At 39.8% G+C, this 23,019-nt stretch overlaps 2 protein-coding genes across 4 annotated transcripts; one reads left to right on the top strand and one right to left on the bottom strand.

Moving 5' to 3' along the window:
- Positions 1-277: 277 nt before the first annotated feature.
- On the bottom strand, positions 278-16,202 carry nccrp1 (P1, F-box associated domain containing). 3 transcript variants are annotated; one of them, XR_009927112.1, is made up of 7 exons: positions 6,317-6,470; positions 4,459-4,539; positions 4,255-4,351; positions 4,018-4,113; positions 2,951-3,089; positions 2,612-2,864; positions 278-336 (listed from the first exon to the last, which is right to left on the bottom strand). XR_009927112.1 is itself a non-coding variant. In XM_062433937.1 (7 exons), exons 2-7 carry the CDS (start codon positions 6,396-6,398, stop codon positions 2,718-2,720), a joined length of 642 nt encoding a protein of 213 aa, XP_062289921.1. In that variant the 5' UTR covers positions 6,399-6,445; positions 16,146-16,202; the 3' UTR covers positions 2,174-2,717. The 3 variants fall into 3 exon arrangements, 2 of the variants coding, with proteins under 2 accessions (XP_062289921.1, XP_062289920.1); XM_062433937.1 differs by lacking the exon at positions 278-336 and adding an exon at positions 16,146-16,202 and having other exon boundaries at positions 2,174-2,864; positions 6,317-6,445; XM_062433936.1 differs by lacking the exon at positions 278-336 and having other exon boundaries at positions 2,175-2,864.
- Positions 16,203-16,786: 584 nt separating this feature from the next.
- Positions 16,787-20,500, top strand: ckma (creatine kinase, muscle a). The gene is made up of 8 exons (XM_062433935.1): positions 16,787-16,879; positions 18,198-18,406; positions 18,552-18,706; positions 18,862-18,994; positions 19,205-19,376; positions 19,500-19,623; positions 19,712-19,901; positions 20,006-20,500. The coding sequence occupies exons 2-8, from the start codon at positions 18,214-18,216 to the stop codon at positions 20,182-20,184; spliced, it is 1,146 nt and encodes a 381-aa protein (XP_062289919.1). The 5' UTR covers positions 16,787-16,879; positions 18,198-18,213; the 3' UTR covers positions 20,185-20,500.
- Positions 20,501-23,019: the final 2,519 nt, after the last annotated feature.

The following is a 23,019-nucleotide window of genomic DNA, read 5'->3' as shown; positions in this document are numbered from 1 at the left end:
ATCAAAACAGATGGGTGACGGAGGGCGTAGCCTTTTTCTGTCTCCCCCAAAATGTGTGAGTTTATCTGCATCACCTGTTCATGATCCTTGTGTCCGTGTCTTACCTTCTGCTTTATGGCACAGCTCCACCACAGCCTGGCATTGCTTCTGAAAGTCTGGAAAAAACAAACGCCTGGTAAAACTATCCCCGTCTCGACACACAGCTGAACTCACAGAGTGAACTTTCCCCGTTAACTCACATTGCTGTTAACTAGCGGGGGTGATGCTGAGAGCCCACGCTGCGGGTGGCGCGCTGCGTTCAAGGACTCCTCCTCCCAGTTGTCCCTGTTTCGGACACTAAAGAGAAGTTTGAAACAGGACTCGCTGTGGTTGCAAATAATTACAAAAAAAATATGTGTTTTCTGTACTTCTTGACTATGATAGCAGATTAAACGTCAAAGAGCTCATTTTCGTTTTAGCAGCAAAATTAGAGTTGATATTTGATTAAAATACCTTTCGTCCGAGTTGTTTTCACAGCACCTGAAGGCAGCATACGCAGGGAAACTGCGCAACTGCAAACAGATGTTTGTGGTAGGTGAAGCGCTTCATATGTGCTCTGTGAACTGTGTGTGGAGCTGACCTGTTATTCTTAAACCAATGCTGGAATATTTACAATCATTAACAAATGATTTTTAACGATAAAGTGCGGAGAGGATTGATACAGTTGTTGAATTTTACAAGTAGGGTATAGACTACTATTTGTATCTACCTGAATAATCAGTGGTGGAAAGTAACTAAGTCTACTCAGGTACAGGAGCCTATTTGAGTACAATTCCGAGGTAATTGTTCCATGGTTTCCATTTGATGCTACTTTATACTTACTCTCCACTACATTTCAGAGGGAAATATTGTACTTTCTACTCCACTACATTAATTTGACAGCTTTAGTTACTTTTCAGATGCAGATTTGACACAATGGATAATATAACAAGCTTTTAAAATACAACACATCGTTAAAGATGAAACCAAAAAGCAGTGTGTAGTCGGGCTCACATTTCAGATGTCTATGATTTGTTAAAAGTTGTTCAATAAATGTCCAAATGATCCAATATTAAAAAAGTTTTTTAAAAAAACTGAAAACATATTTGTGTATCAGAACTCCCATTAATCATCTCACAGCCCTTCAGATTTAACTGGTGACCCTTTAGAAGGGCCTGACCCTCAGTTTGGGAACCACTGGACTAAACTAGCTAACTGTATATAAAGTAGTGTAAACTAGCTCCACCTCCAGCAGCTACAACAGTAACATGCTGCTCTAACACTGATGCTTCACTATTAATAATCTAATGATGTCATAATAATAATATATCAGTCAGAGGGACCAAACCACTACTTTTACTGTAATACTGCATACTACATCACTCATAATACTGCAGTACTTTTACTGTAATACTGCATACTACATCACTCATAATACTGTAGTACTTTTACTGTAATACTGCATACTACATCACTCATAATACTGCAGTACTTTTACTGTAATACTGCATACTACATCACTCATAATACTGCAGTACTTTTACCATAATACTTTACCTACAAGTAGGATTTTTCATGCCGGACTTTAACTTGTAATAAATATTTTTTATGTTGCTGCATGGGTGCTGTTACTGAAATAAAGGGTCAGAATACTTCTTCCACCACTTAGGATAATAGTCAGGGAAGATGGCCACCTTTATGTTTATCAGCCTGTGCCCAACAGATGCTGGTTCATGTCTATATGTTGCCTACATGCAGTTAAAACTGTCGTATGTAAATGTCTATCTTTCTTTCTTCTGATTTTGAAGTTACTTTGTTTTCCAAGTATTTCCTTGTTAGTTTCTAAGAATCTGTGCATTTTAACAAAGTCAGACACAAATAAATATTTTGATAGTAAAATCGGGATGTTTATGTGAGGAACCATTCATTACATTGGAGCAATGTATAAAACTGATTTTTATGATTGTATGAAAATTTCACATCTGGGAAAAGACGCCCCCTGGTGGCTGTACAACCACAGTTTTATTTTTCTATGCAGTCTGACAATGAATAATACAAAAAAAAATTTAAAAAAAATTATTATAATTACTTTTCTTCATTTAAACTCTTGTCTAAACCCTAATTTAAGTAGACAATTTGAATTAACATGGCTTTTAAGATAAAAAATAAATGTTTTGTGTTATGTGTCTATAAAGGCTACCTTATTACAAAGTGTAACTTGAGAAATAAAAATGAGAGCACAGAAGATTCCTTTACAATGGGCTTTCCTTCTTTGTGATGATTCATGGCTTTTGAGTCATTTAGGACAGGATCATCCCCCACAGTCCAGGACCCAACATTTATATTTTATAATATATACTGACTGAAATACCCACTGAGTGCATAGATGGTGTTTGCATACTGTAGGCTCATTTCATGCATGTTAGTGTTCTTGGTGAGATTTTCAAGCTGAGGATTCACTGCTTTAAAGAAATAAACTGTGGAATTAGAAAATGTATTTTATTATTTCACCAAACTAATTCAAGGCTCCCAAAGAACAATCAACCCCAACAATCAGCATTAAAAATTAGATACAAAAATAATTATTGCACACCTTGTAACCAGTCCAACAACCAGTCTAAAAGCAGCTATGTGTTGATCAGGTTAGTAGAGTAAGCTACTATGTCTACATTGCAACTCGCATCATTCCCTGTTTCAGCCTAGGAACTGGTTTTGGTTGGTCTGACAATGACTGAGCTGCCAGTGAACAGTGTGGGGTAGAACTCCATCATGAACTCGTTCTTCAGTCTGTGCATGAAGTGAACGTATCTCACCCCTGGTCCATAGCCAGAGAACACATGCGACACCTGCAGGCCAAAGGAGAGACATACAATGACATTTAGAGACGAACACTTCACAGGAAGATTCGTTTTCAGAGGATTTAGTAACTCACTTCCTTCCATGTGTGTGAGTAGTTGCTGAGCTGCTCAGTGGGGTTGACAGTGTGTTCTGAAATCACTGTGGTTTTGTCTGCACCCAGTAACTTTACATGCAGCTGGTAGATGGATGCATGCAGCTGAGTCTCCTCATACCTAAATTTAAAAAAAAAAGTGGTGTAATGAGGGAGGGGCAAGTGCTGCTTCTTCACTTTCACCACCCAGATTCATCCTGCCGGTCCAGTCGATTGAACCAGCGACCCTCCAGTCACAAGCTCACTTCTCTAACCTTTAGACCACCAATGCCATCATTGTAGAAGTGAATCTTTTAGTCTGAGTTTAGCAGGTAGCTGAAAAAGCAGAAATGTGACATTTTGCCTACAGACAAGCCTATAATTTCAATTTCCAGTAATATTCTCATACTATACTATAATATTCAATAACTGAATATATGGGTGGATTTAAAAGGAGCCTTTCTTTAAGTGAAATTCATATTCCCCTTTTAATTACAGTAGTACCAAATAACAGAGGTCCTTCCTGGTAACTACTTAGGAAATTAGTAGGATTTTTTTCAGCTTGTAAATTGAAGCCTTACCAAAACAGTTGATAGATAAAGGCCAAAAAATTCTCGTCCTTTTGATTACCCCGAACAATGGCCGAGTAAAGCACAGCAACAAGGCTAACGTTACATAAAGTTGTAATTATATCTGTTTCTTTAGCTTGTTGGGTTTGCCTTACACCTACAAACTTAATGTTTCTAGTTCTATTAGATTATATACAAATTCACTGATGATGAACATTTGATCGATTCCCTTAATGTTCTGACGAAGGGATGATTCGTCAAAGTCGTGGGAGTTCATTTTTCACAAGCAACATTATTTTCTGAGTATAATAAGGTGAAAGTCACACACCCACCCAACCGTTGTACAAATGCACCGCCTGTGAAACATGTACTGTACTGTACATGGTGTCATCTACCTCTCTATTAACCAAACTGATAAGGCCACAGTTGTAAAGTGAGTAATAAAACAGTCTGTTATAAGGATTGGAGGTGGGAGCTGGGTGCGGGTGCTCATTAACTCACCAGTCTTGGATCACTATTTCAGGCTGAAACTCATCCATCAGCTCATTCCACAGTCCCTCTTGCTTTAGGTCCAGCACCTGCTCCATGGTAAACCAGCTGAGGACGAGAGAGAGGGTACAAGTCAAATTTACCACATGTACATTACTTTACATTACTGGAGATAAGTAGAAGTAGATGCTTAGTGACAATCTATTATACCAGGTGTGTGGTTAACATCTGATCCCCAATAACACCCACCTGAACTGAGGCAAATGACACACCACAACACCTTCTGGGATGCCACTGGTGTCATAGGGGAGGATCTCTGTGTTGGTGGTCCAGCCGGTGAAGTCACCTGTGAGTTAAGAGAATGATTAAGCTGATCAAACACTTAACAAAACTTCATTCATTTTCTTTGTCTTTCTTTGCTGCCAAACATGCTGAAGCACTCCTGTCCCTCACCATCAGGCTGGAAACGTGGAGGCCCACGTGAGGGCACTTCGGGCCGGTCAGGTTCAGGTGGAGGGGTGTCCTTACTCAACCCTGCGTAGGACAGAAGACAAATGGATAACTGTAAAATGCACCACGCCTGCTGTAATCCCACTGTCAATATCACAAACGCAAGAATAGCCAAGATTATGTCTTTCTAACAGGGTCACTGGGTGTGTGCCTGTGTAAAAATCACACGCTTTACTGTGAGCATTAGTCAGCAGCACCTCCCATCTGCTTGTTGCAATAAATCAACCCCCAATGCACTCATGCTTCAATTAATCAAAAAAGCCAACATTTCAACATTCCTGTTCTTTAAGGGAATTTCTTCATAAAGGTGAACAGGGGTCAAGGGTCCTTTAAATTCATAAATATGATGCTCATTAATTTGCATTTCTTTTCTATACATCTATAGATTGTAGGCTTATAGATTTTACAAATATGATCATAATTGGTTGTCACACATCTCAAACGATGGGTTCATGACATTTCAAGTATGTCTTAAAACAACAGTCAGATTCCCAAAAAAACTTGAAACAGGTTTTTCATGCTGTAGTAGTTCCTCTTGTTCATCCTGACCATTAGAAGATCCCTTCATAATGCACTTACAATGCAAGTAATGGAGGACAAAATCCACAGTCCTCCTTCTGTGTCCAAATAGGTCAAACCAAGTCTTCTATGTTTCAACGTTACAGTGTTTTTAGTACCAACATTCCTCTTTTTGTTACTACTTCCACCACAGCTCAACAGGGAAAAACTAAGAGGGAATTAGATGCTAAAAAGACTGTAAATGTGTCAGATATCACTTGATATGACTAACTCAGACTGCTGAAGCTGAACAGAAGCTTCACATCTACTTATAAATGACTGTGTGGACACACTGTGGATTTTGTCCTCCATCACTTCCATTGAAAGCACATTTGAAGAAGATCTTTTAAAAGTCAGTATGAACAATAGGAATGATTACAGAGAGGAAAGCTCTCATGGTACACATTGTGTCAGAAATATTTGACACTAATCTTACAAAACACATGGCTCTTTATCTTTTCAAATGCAACCTTTACATCTTCTAACACATCTGCACATTTGGGCGAACTGACCTTTTAATTCAATTCAGTCACCTTTCAAACTGAGTAATAGAACCATCTTAACTTTTTACATGGATATTTGATACATTTACGACAAATGATTCAAATGAATTATATCACAAGGTTTAATGCTTTGTATTTTTATGACACTGTACTTGTTTCTATGGTTGCCACTTAGCCTGTCCTTTATCAGTGGGTGTGGTGTACTCTGACTATACGGTTTGCTGATGTTCCCTTTTAGTGTGGATATCTGAACACTATGATTTACTTAAGCAGATGAGTAAGTAACATCCCAACCGAGCCAAGCCAGACAAACAGCAATGAATCAGACAGTTCCTCAGAATCTTTGAGGAACTGTCTGAAACTCACAGGACAAGTTTGTTAAACATCTCTCCCAACCGTAAAGCAAACATTGTTCATTGGTGCTCACTGGTGCTATGAAGGAGATTCTGTCTAAATAAATACCACTTAAGATAAACAGTGGTTCAACCCTGAGGATGAGTCATTTAAACCCTACAGGACAGTTGTGGATCAGTTTGCTTTGTGACTGCTATTAAACCAAATGCAGAAAGATATTTGAAACTTTGGAAAAAAATCTAATTATCTTCAAATAGTTACTTCACTGTAACAAGTAGGCTGAAATACTTAAACATCATCCCCCTCTCTCTAAATCTACTGCAGCCAGTATAAAGTGTGCTGTGGGTCAGTCCTGTCAATGAAAACAGCACTGGTTGTTATAGTACCGTGAGGAGAAGGGTTCTTCAGGAGGTTTCTCCCCAGAGGCTTGGCTTCATACACGGACTTCCAGTCTACGCTGTCGGGCATCGGTCCGCCCTGCAGACTCCATTCAGCCTCACACTTCTTCTTCCATTCTGCAGCAGACATGTTGCTGTGTGTGTGTGTTGTTATTCACCGATTCAACCAGGAAGTTTCATAGCATTTTGTGACAGCTTGCAGTCTACGCCACACCCCATGTGTAATGTAATGATGACTGTATGCTGCTCCCTGGCTTCTTAAAGACACAGTAGTCTGTTTTAAACAGCAGAGAAGTGACGTATCTGCGGCTGCAGTGTTAATAAAAGAGTTACTAATATATGTTTAGTTTTCGGGATTTACGCCACTGTATGGGAGCCTGAGGATGACTTAATGACATCACCCATGAATGTAGCCATTCAAAATATTATTTTTCATTTTTTCAATTCATGTCATTGTTTAAGTAGAATTTATTATATCTTCTCTTTAAATTTAAGAGGAGTGTTAGAAAAGACAAAAGTCAGTAAGAAGAAAAAAATGAATAGGCTACATCAGTAGATCATTCTGTCTGATAAATAAAAATAAATGGGTTGGAAATTTATACTTAAAAAAAAATAATATTCTTGATTCTTGTATTTATCTTTTTTGCTTGGTCAATTTATGTATGTATTTATTTAATACTATTATACTATTATATATAACATGAATTGCTATCATTTCATTGTATGCATCTTGGGCATGTAATATACTGTAGGCTACATAATGATGACAACATTGTTTTGTCATAAGTGATTAGGTGTGTCACCCAGTGATACAACACAATAACAATTCATTAACATTGATCATAATTAAATAAATGACAATATTACAATATTAAACATTCAGGAGGAACATTTCATATTTGAAAGTCTGCTTGCTGTATGCCATGGATCCATAGGTTTCAAAATTAAATATAATTTAAAAAAAAAAACTCTATTCAATTTATTTTTTCATAGAAAAAAAAAAAATCAAACCAACTGACTTTCATGTAACCAACTAATGGTTACAGGAGGGTATAAAGCTTGATATTTGAGCCAGAATATCTTTGGCTTCTGGTTCTCCATAGCTGAAATGATTGAGATGATCAAACAAAAACTGCACTGCAGCAGAAAAATGATCTGTGAGAAGGATAATGATATCAGGAAAAAATAGTAAATGAAATAACAAAAATGTCCAACTTGAAATCAACTTTTTGAAATTCAAATAATATTTTTGTCATTTTAATAGCATAATTTATAATAATTTAAATTTCAATCTATTTAATCACTTTAAACATTGTTTTAAATTGAATAAACTAATTGCTTATCAACCATTAAACATGTCTATGATTATTCCAGTTGCAGACTTCACCTCCACACACCTTTCTTCACCTTTCTGACTTCTGTTCCACGGTTTTTATCAGTGGCAGCTCTTGTTTAGTCAGCGGTGTGCCCCTATATAATCACTCCATGGTTACAGGACTATTGTGGAGACACTACAGCGCTGGCCTTTGCACTCTTTACACACCTTTACCTTTACTAGGCAGAATAGAATTTAAGCCTGCAGTGCACTGATATGGAAATGATACCAGAATACGTAGTTTTATGTTTTAAATATAAATGTAACTTCTTCCAGGTGAAACATTTGACACTTACAAACCCAAATGCTTTACTAATATGTATATTTAAAACATAAACAGGCTAGGGCCTTGATAAGGTCTGGCCCCCTCCATGCAGTAGAGCAATAATAATGAAATGACTTCAGCAGTATCTCTGGCTGCAGCTGTTGAAATGATTCGTGTGGCATTATTCTGCTCATCACTATTCCTGCTGGGAAAGACCCTTTATACTCTTCTCTTGAAAAAAGATAAGCTACTTGTCATATCATTGTAGGGCATATTCCATAGGATATATTTCTTCTTTTTTTTGAAAATTCAAAAGAAAGATATACAATGTTTCAATATGGCTATCAATCTTACCATTTTTCATAGGAAATTATAAAATTATAATAATACAACCTCATAAACCGAAAGTGATATTGATACTGATACATGCTGAGTATTATTCAAAAAGTTACATACTGTGTAATTTTTAAAAAACTATTAATAATAAAAAATACATGTTTTCACTAAAAAGCAGGACCACCAGATTTGAGCAATGATCTGAATGACCTTTACTACATTATGCATTCTGTTTTTTGTTCATTTCTCTTTCTCTCTTTCTGTTAACTGCAGATGTGGAAAATCCTGGCAGCTATTCGGAGAATAATATTATATATGATATGTTACTGACCCATTCTTATTAGCCAGTGCTTTCTGTAATACATATGTTTCTCTCAAACCTTTAGCTGTAGCATGTCACTCTACATTAAGATTTATTACTGGAGATACCATTGCAAAAACTGGCCTTCCTGCTCTATCAGTGAGGTGAGATCAGCATTTGTTTTGATTTATTCATAAAGCTTTTTTTTTTTTAATGGGTCAGCCCTATTTATTTGGAATGTTGGTAGCTATCGTACCTGCTCACAGATATGGTTCACCTTGCAAATACCACAAATTCATACAGTTCAGTTAGGAAGATCGACTTTCTGTTACTGTGTGTAATGTGATTTAAAAAAAACTTCAAACTGACTCATTAATACCGCTGAGTCAATTCAAAGGTTTAATTTAATTAATTGTATTTATTGTGACTGTCATTGCTTTCAATTTGTGAAATTGATGTTATTATTACCATTTTATTTATTTATTTGTCTCATTGTCAATTTCAACACTTTTACTGTTTAGCTTGGTTAATGTTACCTTGTTTTGAATTGATAAAGCCATGAATTTTTCTTTTATTGCTATTTGAATTTAGTTGTGTCTGCATTTATTGTTTGTCTGTACCTCAACACCATTGAAAAGAAGTTTCAATGTGTTTCCCAGAGTCACTACAAACAGGGAATACTTTACAAATGTCTCCACCTTGTGGATTCTTTATGGATGTTCACCAGTCACCTCAGTTTCATGTGGCATGCACAGTGTCAGGCATACATTGGTTTGAACGACAGAACAGATTTAGTGTATTTTCCAGAAGTACAATAAATACCTCCTGCATTTTCAGAGTTTCTGTTGCAGCAGTTATGTAAAACAAATGCAAGAATTTAGCTACTTAATCTTTTGGCTATAAATGATCCTATAGGACTACATTCATTCAAACATACTGAGGTCAAGCAAATCTACTACCAGCTGATTCATTAAAACAATGCATCACAGACACTTAACTATATATAACCATAGAGGAAACCATGTCTAAAAGTTATAATTCAATGTTACTGCAACATTTCAACAGTGGTCTAATCAAAGAAATGCTGGTAAATTCATTCTACCTTGAGATCACTGCATAACTAAATAAATATGATACCTTTTAACACAAAAGTACTGGAAATTATATTTTTCTGTAGATATAAAAATGTATCTGCAGCAGACATTGACAAATAAACATCCACAGAATACTTGTATTATAAAATAAGCTGACATTTTAGTTTAGTTTTATTTTCAATTCAGTAAGTGTTATTGGCATGAACGTTCAGAAGGATAATTGCCAAAGCAGTTTACTTAATGTAGATCGCGATGACATGTCCTATTAATGTATTATATTTATATTACCGTATATATTTATGGCTGTGTGTGTGTGTGTGCGTGTGTGTGTGTGTGTGTGTGTGTGTGTGTGTGTACAGACTCATATTACATTGGGCTCGTTCTCACTGTAAGCAAAACATGGAATGCCTTTAAACCAGTAAAGAGGGCTGCAGGCTGCAGAGAAGATACATGTCCTCTGATGTGTATCAGTCATGAAGCTTGACATTGATCATGTACTCACAGCGTTCCTAATTCTGGGAAATTTGTTGCAGCTTTATTCCCAGTCAGATCTCTGCTATCACTGTTAAATAAAGGCAGAAACACCAGAATGTGACACAATATTTTCAGAGATTTTTTGAAGGCTCATAATTAATATAAACCTGAATCCATTTTTCTGGGATGCCCTATAATGGATCAGATAGTCTGAAAAAAATACTCTTAACACTAGGAAGGCTTATGGATGTTGGACACCAGTTCAAAGCAGCAAATATAGCCTGAACTTATCTTTTCCTATGTCATAGAGGCTAATTTATAGCTCAGCTGCAGATGACATAAGAAAGACCCTGAGCCAGGAAGGTTTATGGATGTTGGTGTGCCAGACAATCAACAGGGGGCAGTAGACTCTATGTATGAAGTGTGAACTGTAATGTAGTAATCTGGTTCTAAAATGCATTCATAATATTAGAATATAAGGCAAATGTAATATATTTAAATGCAAAGCTCTGAGTGTTAATTCCTGACTGAGGCCATAGGCTGTGCTTTAATAGAGCACATAAGATTATGTAACAGACATACAGTCATATGAGCTCAACTGCCAATTGTTAGACATGTGCTGCTGCATGGACAGGTGTTCTTTTTTTCTTTTTTTATCATGTGCTGACATCTTAAATTCTCTACAGTTGGACTTGGGCTCAGCAGTGGTAGCAGATCAGGTTTTTATTGTACAGTACAGTTAAGAAGGGCCACACAAAAGGCATCATCATTAGTTTTTGTGCATGTGAAAAAAAGGAGCTTTCAATTCTAGTCAATTCAAAGTATTGCATAAGGGGGAAAAAAGGACAGTTGGAATGGACAGGGAGACGCACAGAGGTCTTCAGTGCAGAGACAGGAGACATACTGGTTGTGTTAACTTCCCCACCTGGTCACGTCCATATAGGAGAGTTGACAGCTGTCATCCACCCTTCAGCTCCTGTGTATTGTGGGTTTTTCTTAGTGACCACTGTGTGTTAGAGGTGAATCCATAGCTGCCTGATAATTCATGAGTTAATCCTCTTAAGTGGTGAAACAGATGAACAAACAGTTTTGCCCTCACAGGAAGGATGATACAAACATTAGCTTTACTCTTGGTGGATTGGTGGATGAAGAGGAATCCACCACTAATAATATAACTCCTTTAACCCCAGTTAACAGGGGCACAAACCTGATTTTACACATAGAGATCAGTTTACTCGTCATGGAGACCACAACTCAACCTTTGAAAACAGTTGTATAATGTCTTTTGAGCTTGATATATGGAGCTAACACAGTGGGTATTATGAAAGATAAGGAGAGGGAAGGTCTACTGAAAGATGCTTTTGAGGTTGCATTATGGGTAATCTGTCTCACAAATCCTCCAAATGTATTGTACTGCAATATTAAATAGCTGGAATACCATTTTAATGTTTAAGTCTATTTAAAGGCACAAATAGAAACCTTGATTATCCCTTCAACCAAACCATCCATTCACTGCAAAACCACTGAAGTAGACTATGAATGAATGAGTGTACAAATCAACCTTGTGTAACTCAAACTGGGGTCAAAGATGCAAAGGTGAGAACGTATATATTTATATATACATTTTTTCCCCCTAGGATGGTGGCACTGAGCCCAGTACAGATGCACGGTACAGCGTTGCCATTTGCGGTCACATCACATGTGTAATGATCCACGGTCACATACTGTACTCAAAGCCTCTGGAATGTCGCTCCCTTTATTCATTCAGTTGCACTGATACATATTTGATACGCTTAAATACACCGTTTCCAACTGGAGCACACTGTGTTCATGTGTTTTGGTCCAGTAAATTCTGTTGAGAGGGCCGTACCTATTTGCTTGGCAACAGCACCTGCTTAACTCATTTGTTAATACTGTGGTAAAGGGATAAGGAGGAGGATAAACGCAAACAAAAACAGCAGATATCACTTTACCCACAGATTAAGTTTACGACTGATGTCAGTTTGATGCAAAGCTTGACGATATAGATTTATATTCCACATCATGATGAATTGTGAGAAAATATTATCATTTCTTTTCAGCTTTTTATCAGTAAAAACAGTAGTATAGTTTTTGGCTGAGTTGCTTTGTACTCCTTACCTTGTAGCACATCTCTGCACATGACCTCATTAATTACATGTGCAGCTGAGTGTCGCAATCTATTTCTCAAGGTCTAATGAATTGGATCCCTTGTTTTTTTGAGGACTTAGCCCAAGCTAAGACATGTTTGCTCAAGTCCGATAAGGTAGAGACGGTTAGCTGACTGACTCGATGAAATTGAATCAGGGAACTGGTTGTGTTGGGGGGGTGGGGGGGGTGGGGGGGTGGGTGGGTGGGGGGGTGTCTCCTATTTGACAGGGTGCAGATGGAACAGCAAGCTTGGTATAATTATAGCCTCCCCCTGACCACACTATGGACACAGGACCCTGGTGGCTTCAGTTTCAATGGAGTAAGACCAACCATCAACACTGCAACAAGCTCTGGGACAAGTATGCCACCCCAGGCCTGCAGAAGTTTGTAGACCCTTGTTAACCATCTGCATGATCATCATGCAGAACTCTAAATTGTTCTTTTTGAAGCCCAAATGGTCGCTGCAGCTAAAAGATGTTCTTTCATTTGTACTCGAGCACGAAAACACCGTAAATCTACAGACCTTTAAAAACAAATGTATTTCTTTAAACCATATGTTGTTGATGATGATCAGCATACTTGAGCTCCTTCTTTACAGACAGGTGTAAGTTGTAAATATAGTCTCCCATAAAGGTGTTATTTATAGCGGCTTTGCTACGTTAATGTATTTGGTTGCCAGGCACATCAAGTTACATTTGCAATCATGTTTCATTGAAATGGTTGCATAATGAAGAAAGTGCTTACAAGTATTGCAGCTCTTGGCAGACGTATTAAAACTGCCCACTTCGGTGAAGACTGATGCAAAATAACTTTCCTCTAACCTAATAATCAGAGTGCAGCGTTGGACACAGCTGCAGCTTGACACCGTTCTATTCTGACACAGGTCAGCAAAGTTGCCATGGATTCTTTTTCCAGAATTCAAGCTGTATATGTTTCAAGAAGGTGTCCTGCAAGGCTATGAACTAATTCACACTTCCACTTCCTATCCCGGTGGGATAAGAGGACAGAAATTGCTCAAGTTCAACACTCTAAGGTTTTGGAAAAAATCCCATCTGTGTATTGACACTGTGCACACTGTAATCAAATCATTCCACTATCCCCACAACATCTGTACACCCAAAACTCTTACATCTTCAGTTTTTTTCATAAGAATTCAATAAACCTGCCCTCTGTTGACACGTGTCCAAGCTGTGATGGGTGAATATTTCTGAGGCCCCTGGGGGAGTTCCAGCATCTTGTGAAGCTTGTGGAACTCTGTGGCCGACATTAGCAGAAGGCTCATGCATCACATCACCCCCCCCCTCTGTTGCATAACTGTTCTAGACTGGTATTATTCTGTTGCTGTGGGTTAAATGTTAGCAGCAAGACACTGTATCTGGTATCTCATTTTCAGATGATTTGGCTTCCTTCTCTCTCAGCCTCAGCCAATGATGAAAAGTAAAGTAAGCCAAACCTATTGTGACTCTTCATGTACAGTGAGAACTAAAATGTTTTGAGTCTCTTCCCATGCAAACACCAGACATCTACATTACGCTTCAGTAATATACACATTAAGACAAACCAAGTGTTGTATGCTGCATGAGGAGACTGGTGCACACAGTAATAGTAGAAACCTGCACAGAGACTAATTTGGTATTACTCCTACTTGGGGGGGGGGGGGGGGGGGGGGGGGGGGGCAGGCAGCAGACAGCTGTGTAACAAGAGACGGGGTTTCAATTCAATGCAAGGGCACTGTGACCAGCTGACACCCTACTCGCCTACTTCTCTGGACCCTGGCTGTGTTATACGTGCTGGTTGTTCAGAGTTTGGGGTGGGGGGGGGGGTGGTGGGAGTGGGGCGATTTGAGGGACTGGAAGGAGCAGGTGTGAGCCAGTCAGCTGCCAGTCAGAGTCGGTTGGGGCATCCCACAGACAGGGCAGCTGGCTGGGATGCCCCCCCATCTTGGGCGCCTGGGGTAACTTTCCTATGGATTCACACTTGAGCTGTTGAAGCAGCCTTTAGTATTTCAGCTCAACACAGTGTTCTTTACTATCTCTCTATCAGTGTGAATACATTGCATTTTGATGGGTAAATTATATCTAAACTTTAGTTTGGGTGCAAGACAAATAGTGTGTGTCCTGGCAGGTGGAGTTCTAGAAAATTCAGCTGGTATGGCCTCACTGTGGATAAAATCTGAGTCAAAGAAAAGCCATATTACCTTCTCTGACAGAGCAAACGAAGCTATTCTGATAGACTATTAAAGGGTCAATATGTCATTTTTCAATCATTTTAGACAAAACCGTACTGTGGCTGTGGAATATAAGCATGGATTAAATGGTGCAAGAGATCTGAGAGAATACAGGATCAAAACAGGGATGAGAGCTCATGAAGCTGATGTCAAAGAAGGCATCATCTTTCATTCTCGACATTCCACGCACCAGTCAGTATTCCCATCGAAGATTCGATGACGGATAATTAGCACATCAATTAGAGTCAGACTGAGTGATGGTTGCTTTAAAGTAGCTTCCTTTAAGTGCTAGTATAGGTGAACACAGCAACAGTATGTCCATTAATATAATAGCCCTAAATACCCTCATTTATGAGCCCCTGTCAGAAAGGTGTGGAATCTCTGTGCTGTTTGTTTGTTTGTACCATGCTTTCATTCTTAATGAAATTCAAAGTGCTATAGTATCAATAACATAGAACACATAATATAAAGAAAATAGTAAAAAGAGTTCAGATTAAAAGGTCTTCTTGAAAATAAAGGTTTTTAGGCCTTTATTAAAAGCGTCTGGGGTCTGTGCTGCCCTTGATCTCCCATGGTGCGCAACTTAGTTCTCGGGCCCCATGGGTTGGAGCTTTAGTACTTGGGGCCCCATGGTGTGGAATGACTTTGTAGTCAATCCAGGAGCCAGTGCAATGAAAACAGAATAGTTATATGTTTGTGTTTTTGCACTCTCATCAGGATTCAGGCAGCGCTGTGCTGAATGTACCCTGGGATGGGATCCCTGTAACAAGTAAACTGCACTATTCCAGGCGTGGACAAGTTTCTCTGCATCTGACAGGGTTAGAGATGGGTGCAGTTTAGAGATGGTTCAGAGATGGTCGAAAGCAGTCTTGCATAGACGTCTTATATGGTCATCAAAAGCCAGCTGAGGGTCAAACCTAACACCCTGAATAGTGACTGAGAAGGAAAGGGAGATCCAGTAGGAAGCACTTTACGTTAAATCATCCAAAAATCTACACATTCCAGTAGAGAAGGGAGGAAACTTTTTATGTTGAATAATCCAAAAATCCACGAATCCCGGCAGAGAAGATAGGCAGTACTTTACTTCAGTACTCTGCTAATTAACTCAAAGTCCAACAGTTCGATAGAGTGTATTCCAACTCAAGGAGCAATCAAAACATGAAGAAAGAAAATAGAATGATAAGTAAAGCTCAAGCTAAATAAAGGAAGACCACATTAATCACACTAGCAGTGAAGTTCCCAGTTAATTGAGGAGCATTAGCCAGCATGTGCCAGCGTTCCCCAGAGCAACCTCTCCCACCACAACACAAGCACCAAAACAAATCTACTTTTGGTTGTAGTGTTGAATTACAAATTACAAACACACAGTATATTATATATGTTATATAACTCATATTTCTCATTACATTACGCTTTTATCACAACCTAAAAATGGGAATGATGTATGTTTGGAGACAGGCTTTAGTTGTTCTAAATCTACAGTACCAATGTTATGATTCAAATTAAACAATTAGTTTTTATAAAAACCTAAAAATGAATCAGAGTGAGCTGTCCTGAAAAGCAACTGACAATTTACCCTGATGAGCTGCTGCTGTTGAATATCCTTTTTTTTCCCATAGTGCAAAACTGATCAATCTTGCTTCAGGGGGGCCATTACTCATCATCAAGGATGTATCCATCAAATGTAAACCAGTTGAGATTAGCACAGTCAGGACTCCCTCCATCCAGACAGCAGTCAGAAAAGACTCTGATCTGATGGATAAAATGTTTTTATTTGGGCAGCATTTATACATGGGAGCGCTTTGAAAGAATACTAACCCTTTACAACCTTCATACCTGACACAAGGAAGGACCCCTGATCTCCACGGCATGTTTGGCAAAAGCGAGCCTCAGCTTTTTTCAGTTGCTTCAACCCCCCCCACTTCCCAACACCATCTCACCTCCACCCTTGTCACACTCCACCCCTTCCCCTCTCAGATACTCAGATACTCCCACCATCCTCTGGTGCTATGTATGGGCCAAGGGTGGGTAAGGGATCGTGAGGGGAGGGGTGAAGGTACAGCTGCAGTGCCCGTCTTGGTTGACTGACATGTAAATGCATCCCTTTCATAAACCGTTCAGAGTATCAGTTCATAGGCTCTGGCCAATTAGGGCGTAGCAGGAGCTAAAATGGACAAGCCAATGGTTGAGTGTCTACCCAGTATATAAACAGGGAGCGAAGGGCTTCAGAGTTGGGTGACCCCTATTTTGGCTGTGGTGAACAGGATTTGATCTCAAGGACTGTTACCTCTTTATTTGTCTGGTGTGCAGGTAAAGAAATATCACAGAGATTATTAAGATTGCGGAGTAAAAGGAGGAGGAGCAGATATTTGGAGACGTGTTCGGATTTGGAGAAAAACATCCAAACATTTGAAATGGCAAAAATAATTATGTTGCCTGCAGTTTTCTTCTGGAGGAAGAATTTCGGAGTCAATATCCATTATGAAATCAAAGGATAAATTCACAACAGTTGCTGGGATGTTTGAATCTGTATTTTGCATTTTGGGAAAAAAGGAGACTTACTGGTTATCAGAGGTCATAGCAGTCAGATTATTCTCAGTTAAATGAAAGTATGCATGAGTGTGATGTTTTAGCACAGCAGTAGCGGCATTGCTGTGGCATTGTTAACTTGTTTGGTTCTCCCATTTGGGCTGTGATTTATGTGGACAGGTGCTTCACAGTTTGAGCCATGTAGGAGAGACCGCCTGAAGGCCCTGAATGTTCTGTAAATGATTTCAGCCATTTAAGATTTAACATGGCTTTTTGAGCTTTAAGTTAAAAAGACAATTGTACTTTGCAATGTGATTTAAGACATCAAAGATGGTAATTTCATAAACAAATACGGCTCATTGGAAAAATGTCAAGCTGCAGTTACAGATCAGATTACAGATCAAATTTCATGTGACGTAATAAGAGCGTCATTGAACTCATCAGTTTTCTGTTAGGCATGTGATCATGCTATCAAAGCAATAGGAAACAAATTACAAAAAAGGCAACATAAACAAGTCTATAGATAATTTGAAGTAAATGGATCTTGCTAGACTGTGGTGGAGTGGACATGCCGGAGGGAAGTGTGGCTGCAGCTTCTCAGGAGTTCAGCAAAGTCACAACTTAAAGTGATACCACTAAGTGTTTGATCCTGTAAAGAGAGCAGTGATACAAGTGTGATACTTTTCAAAGGGGGTATAACATGATTAGCAAAGACTTGTTCATATGCATTTGTGTGTTTATATGTAAACTGGAGAACTGCAGCTGTGAGTGTGTCAAGAGATAATCGAATTCTACTCATATATGCTGAGGACTTTTTAAAGAGAGAGTATACAGGCAGACACGCTGATGCTAAAAATACCCAGCCAACACTCACTCCTCCCCCTACTCTATTTCAACTGGACATTTGATCTGTTGGAAATTGAGTGACACTTGTCACCAGAATTCCTCTGCGAAGACTTAAACTCTCTGCAGCTGTCTTGCAGAATGTTCCATATCTCCAAATGCTCAGCATGTTCTCTGAATGTTTAGATCACCTTGTTTTTAGATCATTTTGAGCCTCCGCTGAGATTTCTCATTGTGCGTTTGCTTCTGTCTGCAGTGTTAGAAAAGCAATCATGCCTTTCGGTAACACCCACAACAACTTCAAACTCAACTACAAAGTTGAGGATGAGTACCCCGACTTGTCCAAGCACAACAACCATATGGCCAAGGTGCTGACCAAGGAGATCTATGGCAAACTGAGGGACAAGCAGACACCCAGCGGCTACACCCTGGATGATGTCATCCAGACCGGTGTTGACAACCCTGGTAAGACACAATTTAAACAAAACCTCCTTTCCTTCAATCATAAAATCAGCAAATTAAATACACATGTTATACTTGCCTCACTCCGGACAGAGGTCATCTCTCTTATCTTCTAACTTCTACTCTTCTATTCTCTCTTAATCTTCAGGTCACCCCTTCATCATGACTGTTGGCTGCGTCGCTGGTGATGAGGAGTCCTATGAGGTCTTCAAGGATCTGCTGGACCCCATCATCTCAGACCGTCATGGTGGATACAAGCCCACTGACAAGCACAAGACCGACCTGAACTTCGAGAACCTGAAGGTGCGGTATCTCCATTAAATACCCTAACCTACTAAGAGAACTCTAAATTAAGAGGTCAATCATGTGCCTGTGACTTTAAAGACTTACATAGTCTTTAACTAAAAAAAAAGAACAAATCAGATGATGATGCTACATTGTCATCTCTTTGTCAATAGGGTGGTGATGATCTGGACCCCAACTACGTTCTGTCCAGCCGTGTCCGTACTGGCCGCAGCGTCAAGGGATTCACCCTGCCCCCCCACAACAGCCGTGGAGAGCGCAGACTTATTGAGAAACTGTCCGTTGAGGGTAAGAAATCAACAGTTTGAGTAAATCAGTATGCATAACAGTTTAGGCCTAAACAATAGGCTGTTGAGTATTAGTGTGGAAAGTGTAAGTGATTAGAAAGGGTCAGTGAATGGTAAGAGGTAAAATACACATCAATGCCCAACAACAAAAGCTGATATCTACTTTTGCGAAAGAACTTGCAATCTCCTAATTGTACACGTGTCTCTCCAGCTCTGACCAGCCTGGATGGCGAGTTCAAGGGAAAGTACTACCCCCTGAAGGGCATGACTGATGCCGAGCAGGAGCTGCTGATCGCTGATCACTTCTTGTTTGACAAGCCCGTCTCTCCCCTGCTGACCTGCGCCGGTATGGCCCGTGACTGGCCTGACGGCAGAGGCATCTGGTGAGTAACACCTATCACTGCCAGCATGCCAGCTGTGAAAAACCTCACAAATATATCTCACTAATGATTTCATTATGCCTCTGCATCACCTGTGTTTTGCCCTCTGCGTCCATCTCTGTCCAGGCACAACGATGGCAAGACCTTCCTGGTCTGGGTGAACGAGGAGGATCACCTGCGTGTCATCTCCATGCAGAAGGGCGGCAACATGAGGGAGGTCTTCAAGCGTTTCTGCGTTGGCCTGCAGAAGGTACACAATGATAGCAGCTCAAAACAAACTCTGATTGTGCTGAGTGGAAGCAGTGTAGATTTGACTCTCCTCCTTATTTACCCACCAGATTGAGACTATCTTCAAGAAGCACAACCACGGATTCATGTGGAACGAGCATCTCGGCTACGTCCTGACCTGCCCCTCCAACCTGGGAACCGGCCTGCGTGGTGGTGTCCATGTCAAGCTGCCCAAGCTGAGCACACACGCCAAGTTCGAGGAGATTCTCCAAAGGCTGCGTCTGCAGAAGCGTGGCACAGGTATGCACTTATACACTCTTTAGAGTGTAAACCTGCAGGTCAAACTTGACATCAGTGCTGTACAATTGTGTTATCTGTACCTAATAATGTTCCTCCTCTTTCAGGTGGTGTGGACACTGCCTCCGTCGGTGGTGTGTTTGACATCTCCAACGCTGACCGTCTGGGTTCCTCCGAGGTGGCTCAGGTCCAGCTGGTGGTTGATGGTGTCAAGCTCATGGTTGAGATGGAGAAGAAGCTTGAGAAGGGAGAGGCCATCGATGGCATGATCCCCTCCCAGAAGTAAAAAGGGACAATCTTACCTTTTTTCTCGTGACCATTCATGTGCAATCGAGCCAGCTGACAGGTGCGCAGAGGAAACCGCCGCTCACCTAGAGACTCTTGACTCTGCTCACCACTTTTTCTTCCTTCCAGCTTTTTTTTTTTTCCGTCCTTTTTTTTCTTCCATGTTCTCCTGTGTTGGTTGGTAACATCCTGGGATCAGCCTCCACTGAGCTGGGTTCGCCTGGCAAAATGTGGCATCACCTACTTTTTGTTATAAAAAGTAGTGATTATTGAAGGTGTTCATACTGCTCAATAAAAAGAAATACCCCATAAAACAAGCACATGCATCTTTTGGTCTTTTGGTGTTGCAGCATAAGAAATCACAAATGTACCATTAGTTTCAGAACTTTTATCTTTTCACATATTAATACTCAGCTTGTCATATGATCAGTTATTTCAAAATATTCAGATTTAGATACCTTGTGTACCGTGACTATGAAAACAAAACACCAAAGTGAAGGAAAAAATGCCAACATCAGTGAATTTTATTAATCTTCAGCTCCATGTTCTCCTTATATACCACAACCACTCAAGCTCCGTTTACAGTTTGTTTCTGAGGGGAGGAATTAAACAGCAGAGTCGTGTAAAATTACTCATACAGGTCAAACTGTGTATGGTCTTCAGTCTCATTCAGTCTCTTTTGCATATCACATCAACTGTTTCCAAAATCCACTTTGAAATGACATATTAAATACTGAGCCCCTGGAATTGTAATACTGTACCATCCACCATCTAAACCACACCAGCGATACACTGTCTCTGAGCAGGTATAACAAGCATTTACTCAACACTCAGGTTAACAAAACTCTTCTCAAGAATTTTTCACAGTAGATTCCACCAAAAAAGAACGTTCATCCATCTTATACTAAGAGTGAGTTGTTTTACACAAAGTTATTTGCTTTTTTAGCCCGTTTCACTTCAATTATTCCCCACTGAAATGCTGCGCAGACAACCTGATTTCATATTTGCGATCAGGAGACAGTGACAGTAACGTTTCTATGGCTTGAGTGCGACCCAGGGCTTTCGACGTGTCAGGGACTTCTTGGGATCTCATATCAATTCAATTTAAAATGGAAATCGGCATAGATGCATTAGCAAACTGCACAATTTATTCCAAATGTAAGTTCTAATCTAAAAACTGGCCTTTTTTTCTTGCATACTATAGGTCTGTGATACATTTCATGGCATATCTAAATACTTCCAAGAACCCAGAAGCTGCCCTGAATATACTGAACCTCTCCTCTAGCAAACAAGGTGGAGTGAAGTCACTGTATTTCACCAAGCCTTCCTGTTTGTTTTTGTGAAAGGGGGAAGAACCCGGCGCCACATCTAGCACCATTTATGTTTCAATTAATCACTAAAAACCGGCCGTGTCTGCTATTCACAAAGCTTCCAGTCCTAAGTGTGCATCATATTTCATTTTTTCCCCCTAAAACTCAAACTCTGAAGTCATGCAGGATTGCAGGTTGGTTTTGTTCCCCATTGTCACTGACAGAAACTGCTTTAAACTAGATTTACTTCCCTTGCTCTAGCTATAAATAAACCTTGAGCTCTAAGATATATACTATATTCATATATTTTATATACAGCCACCAACTGACTGATATAAATCCTGTTTTTTTTAATGATATTATTCTAAAAAATAAATAAAGTACCTGTGCAAATATCCACAAATTGAAGTGTTTCACATTTAAGACATTGGCGCCCTCCAGTGGCTAGTTCTGGGTATTACCTATACAGGTACACTGGAAGGAGCTGATTCAAGTCAAAGCAAAGTGCATTGAGGTCTATATTACCTAATGCTAATATACACCACAATGAGAAAGGTCCAAAGGACAGGACAAGGACAGATTCCTGGTGTCCATATTGGTGTCTGCTTCTCAACCCCGAAAGGAAGAGGACAAGTCACGTCCAGTCTCCCTATGTTGGGCTCCATGAAGCAGCACACACCAAACAGGACTGAGAAGATGTCATAAATGGGTCTACAACGTGAGAGTGTGGATGATGGCTGAGTGGTTCCCTGCGCAACGAGAAAACAGGGTCTCAAAACGAAGGGTCAAGGAAAGCCGAAAGCTCTTCGTGAAGATAGAAAAAAGGTTGGTGGTACATACGAAGGTGTTGGACAGCGAAGGTTTGGTGTCCCTGTTAAATGTAGGGAGTTGGGGGGAGTTTATGATGGGTGGGAAAGGAAAATGGGGGGTGGGGGGGCTGGGCAAGGGAGTGGGGGTGTTGGTTTTGGGTCACCATGAGCAAAGCCACAACTGAGAGATAGTATTAACAGTAAATCAGCAGCCAAACAACATGATCTCTGTAGCCTACGTAAATATCACAGTACGTTATTCACTAAAAACAGGGAGGGAGAATAGAAAGCTTTCTCAGTTTTTTTCTGTCTCTCTCTTTTTTATCTTTTTTTTTTGTTTGTTGTTTTTTTTACATTAAATATGTACTGTATGAAGGCGCTGGGGGTAGTTCACTTTAAAGGCAACTGGACTTACAAGAAGAAAACACCGTCCACACTGCCTTCATCGTGCCTTTCCAGAACACTCCCCCCTGATCACCAACAGCCCACAGTCATCAATAATGGACAGACGAGTTTATATACTGTGCCACAAGAAGAGGGTGGACATTTGTGAGTGTATGTTTCTCTCTCTGTGTGTGTGTGTATGTGTGTGTGTGTCTGTCTGTGTGTGTGTGTAAAGGTGAATGTGTAATCTGAGAGGTTTTGTTGCTTGGCTGATCCACTTTTGGTGTTTCCCATCGACATACTGAGATGATGACTGAGGTGAGATCACGTGGT

Source organism: Scomber scombrus, chromosome 14 (assembly GCF_963691925.1).
Source record: "Scomber scombrus chromosome 14, fScoSco1.1, whole genome shotgun sequence".
NCBI classification, from domain to species: Eukaryota; Metazoa; Chordata; class Actinopteri; order Scombriformes; family Scombridae; genus Scomber; species Scomber scombrus.
This window is presented reverse-complemented; position numbering and strand designations above follow the sequence as displayed.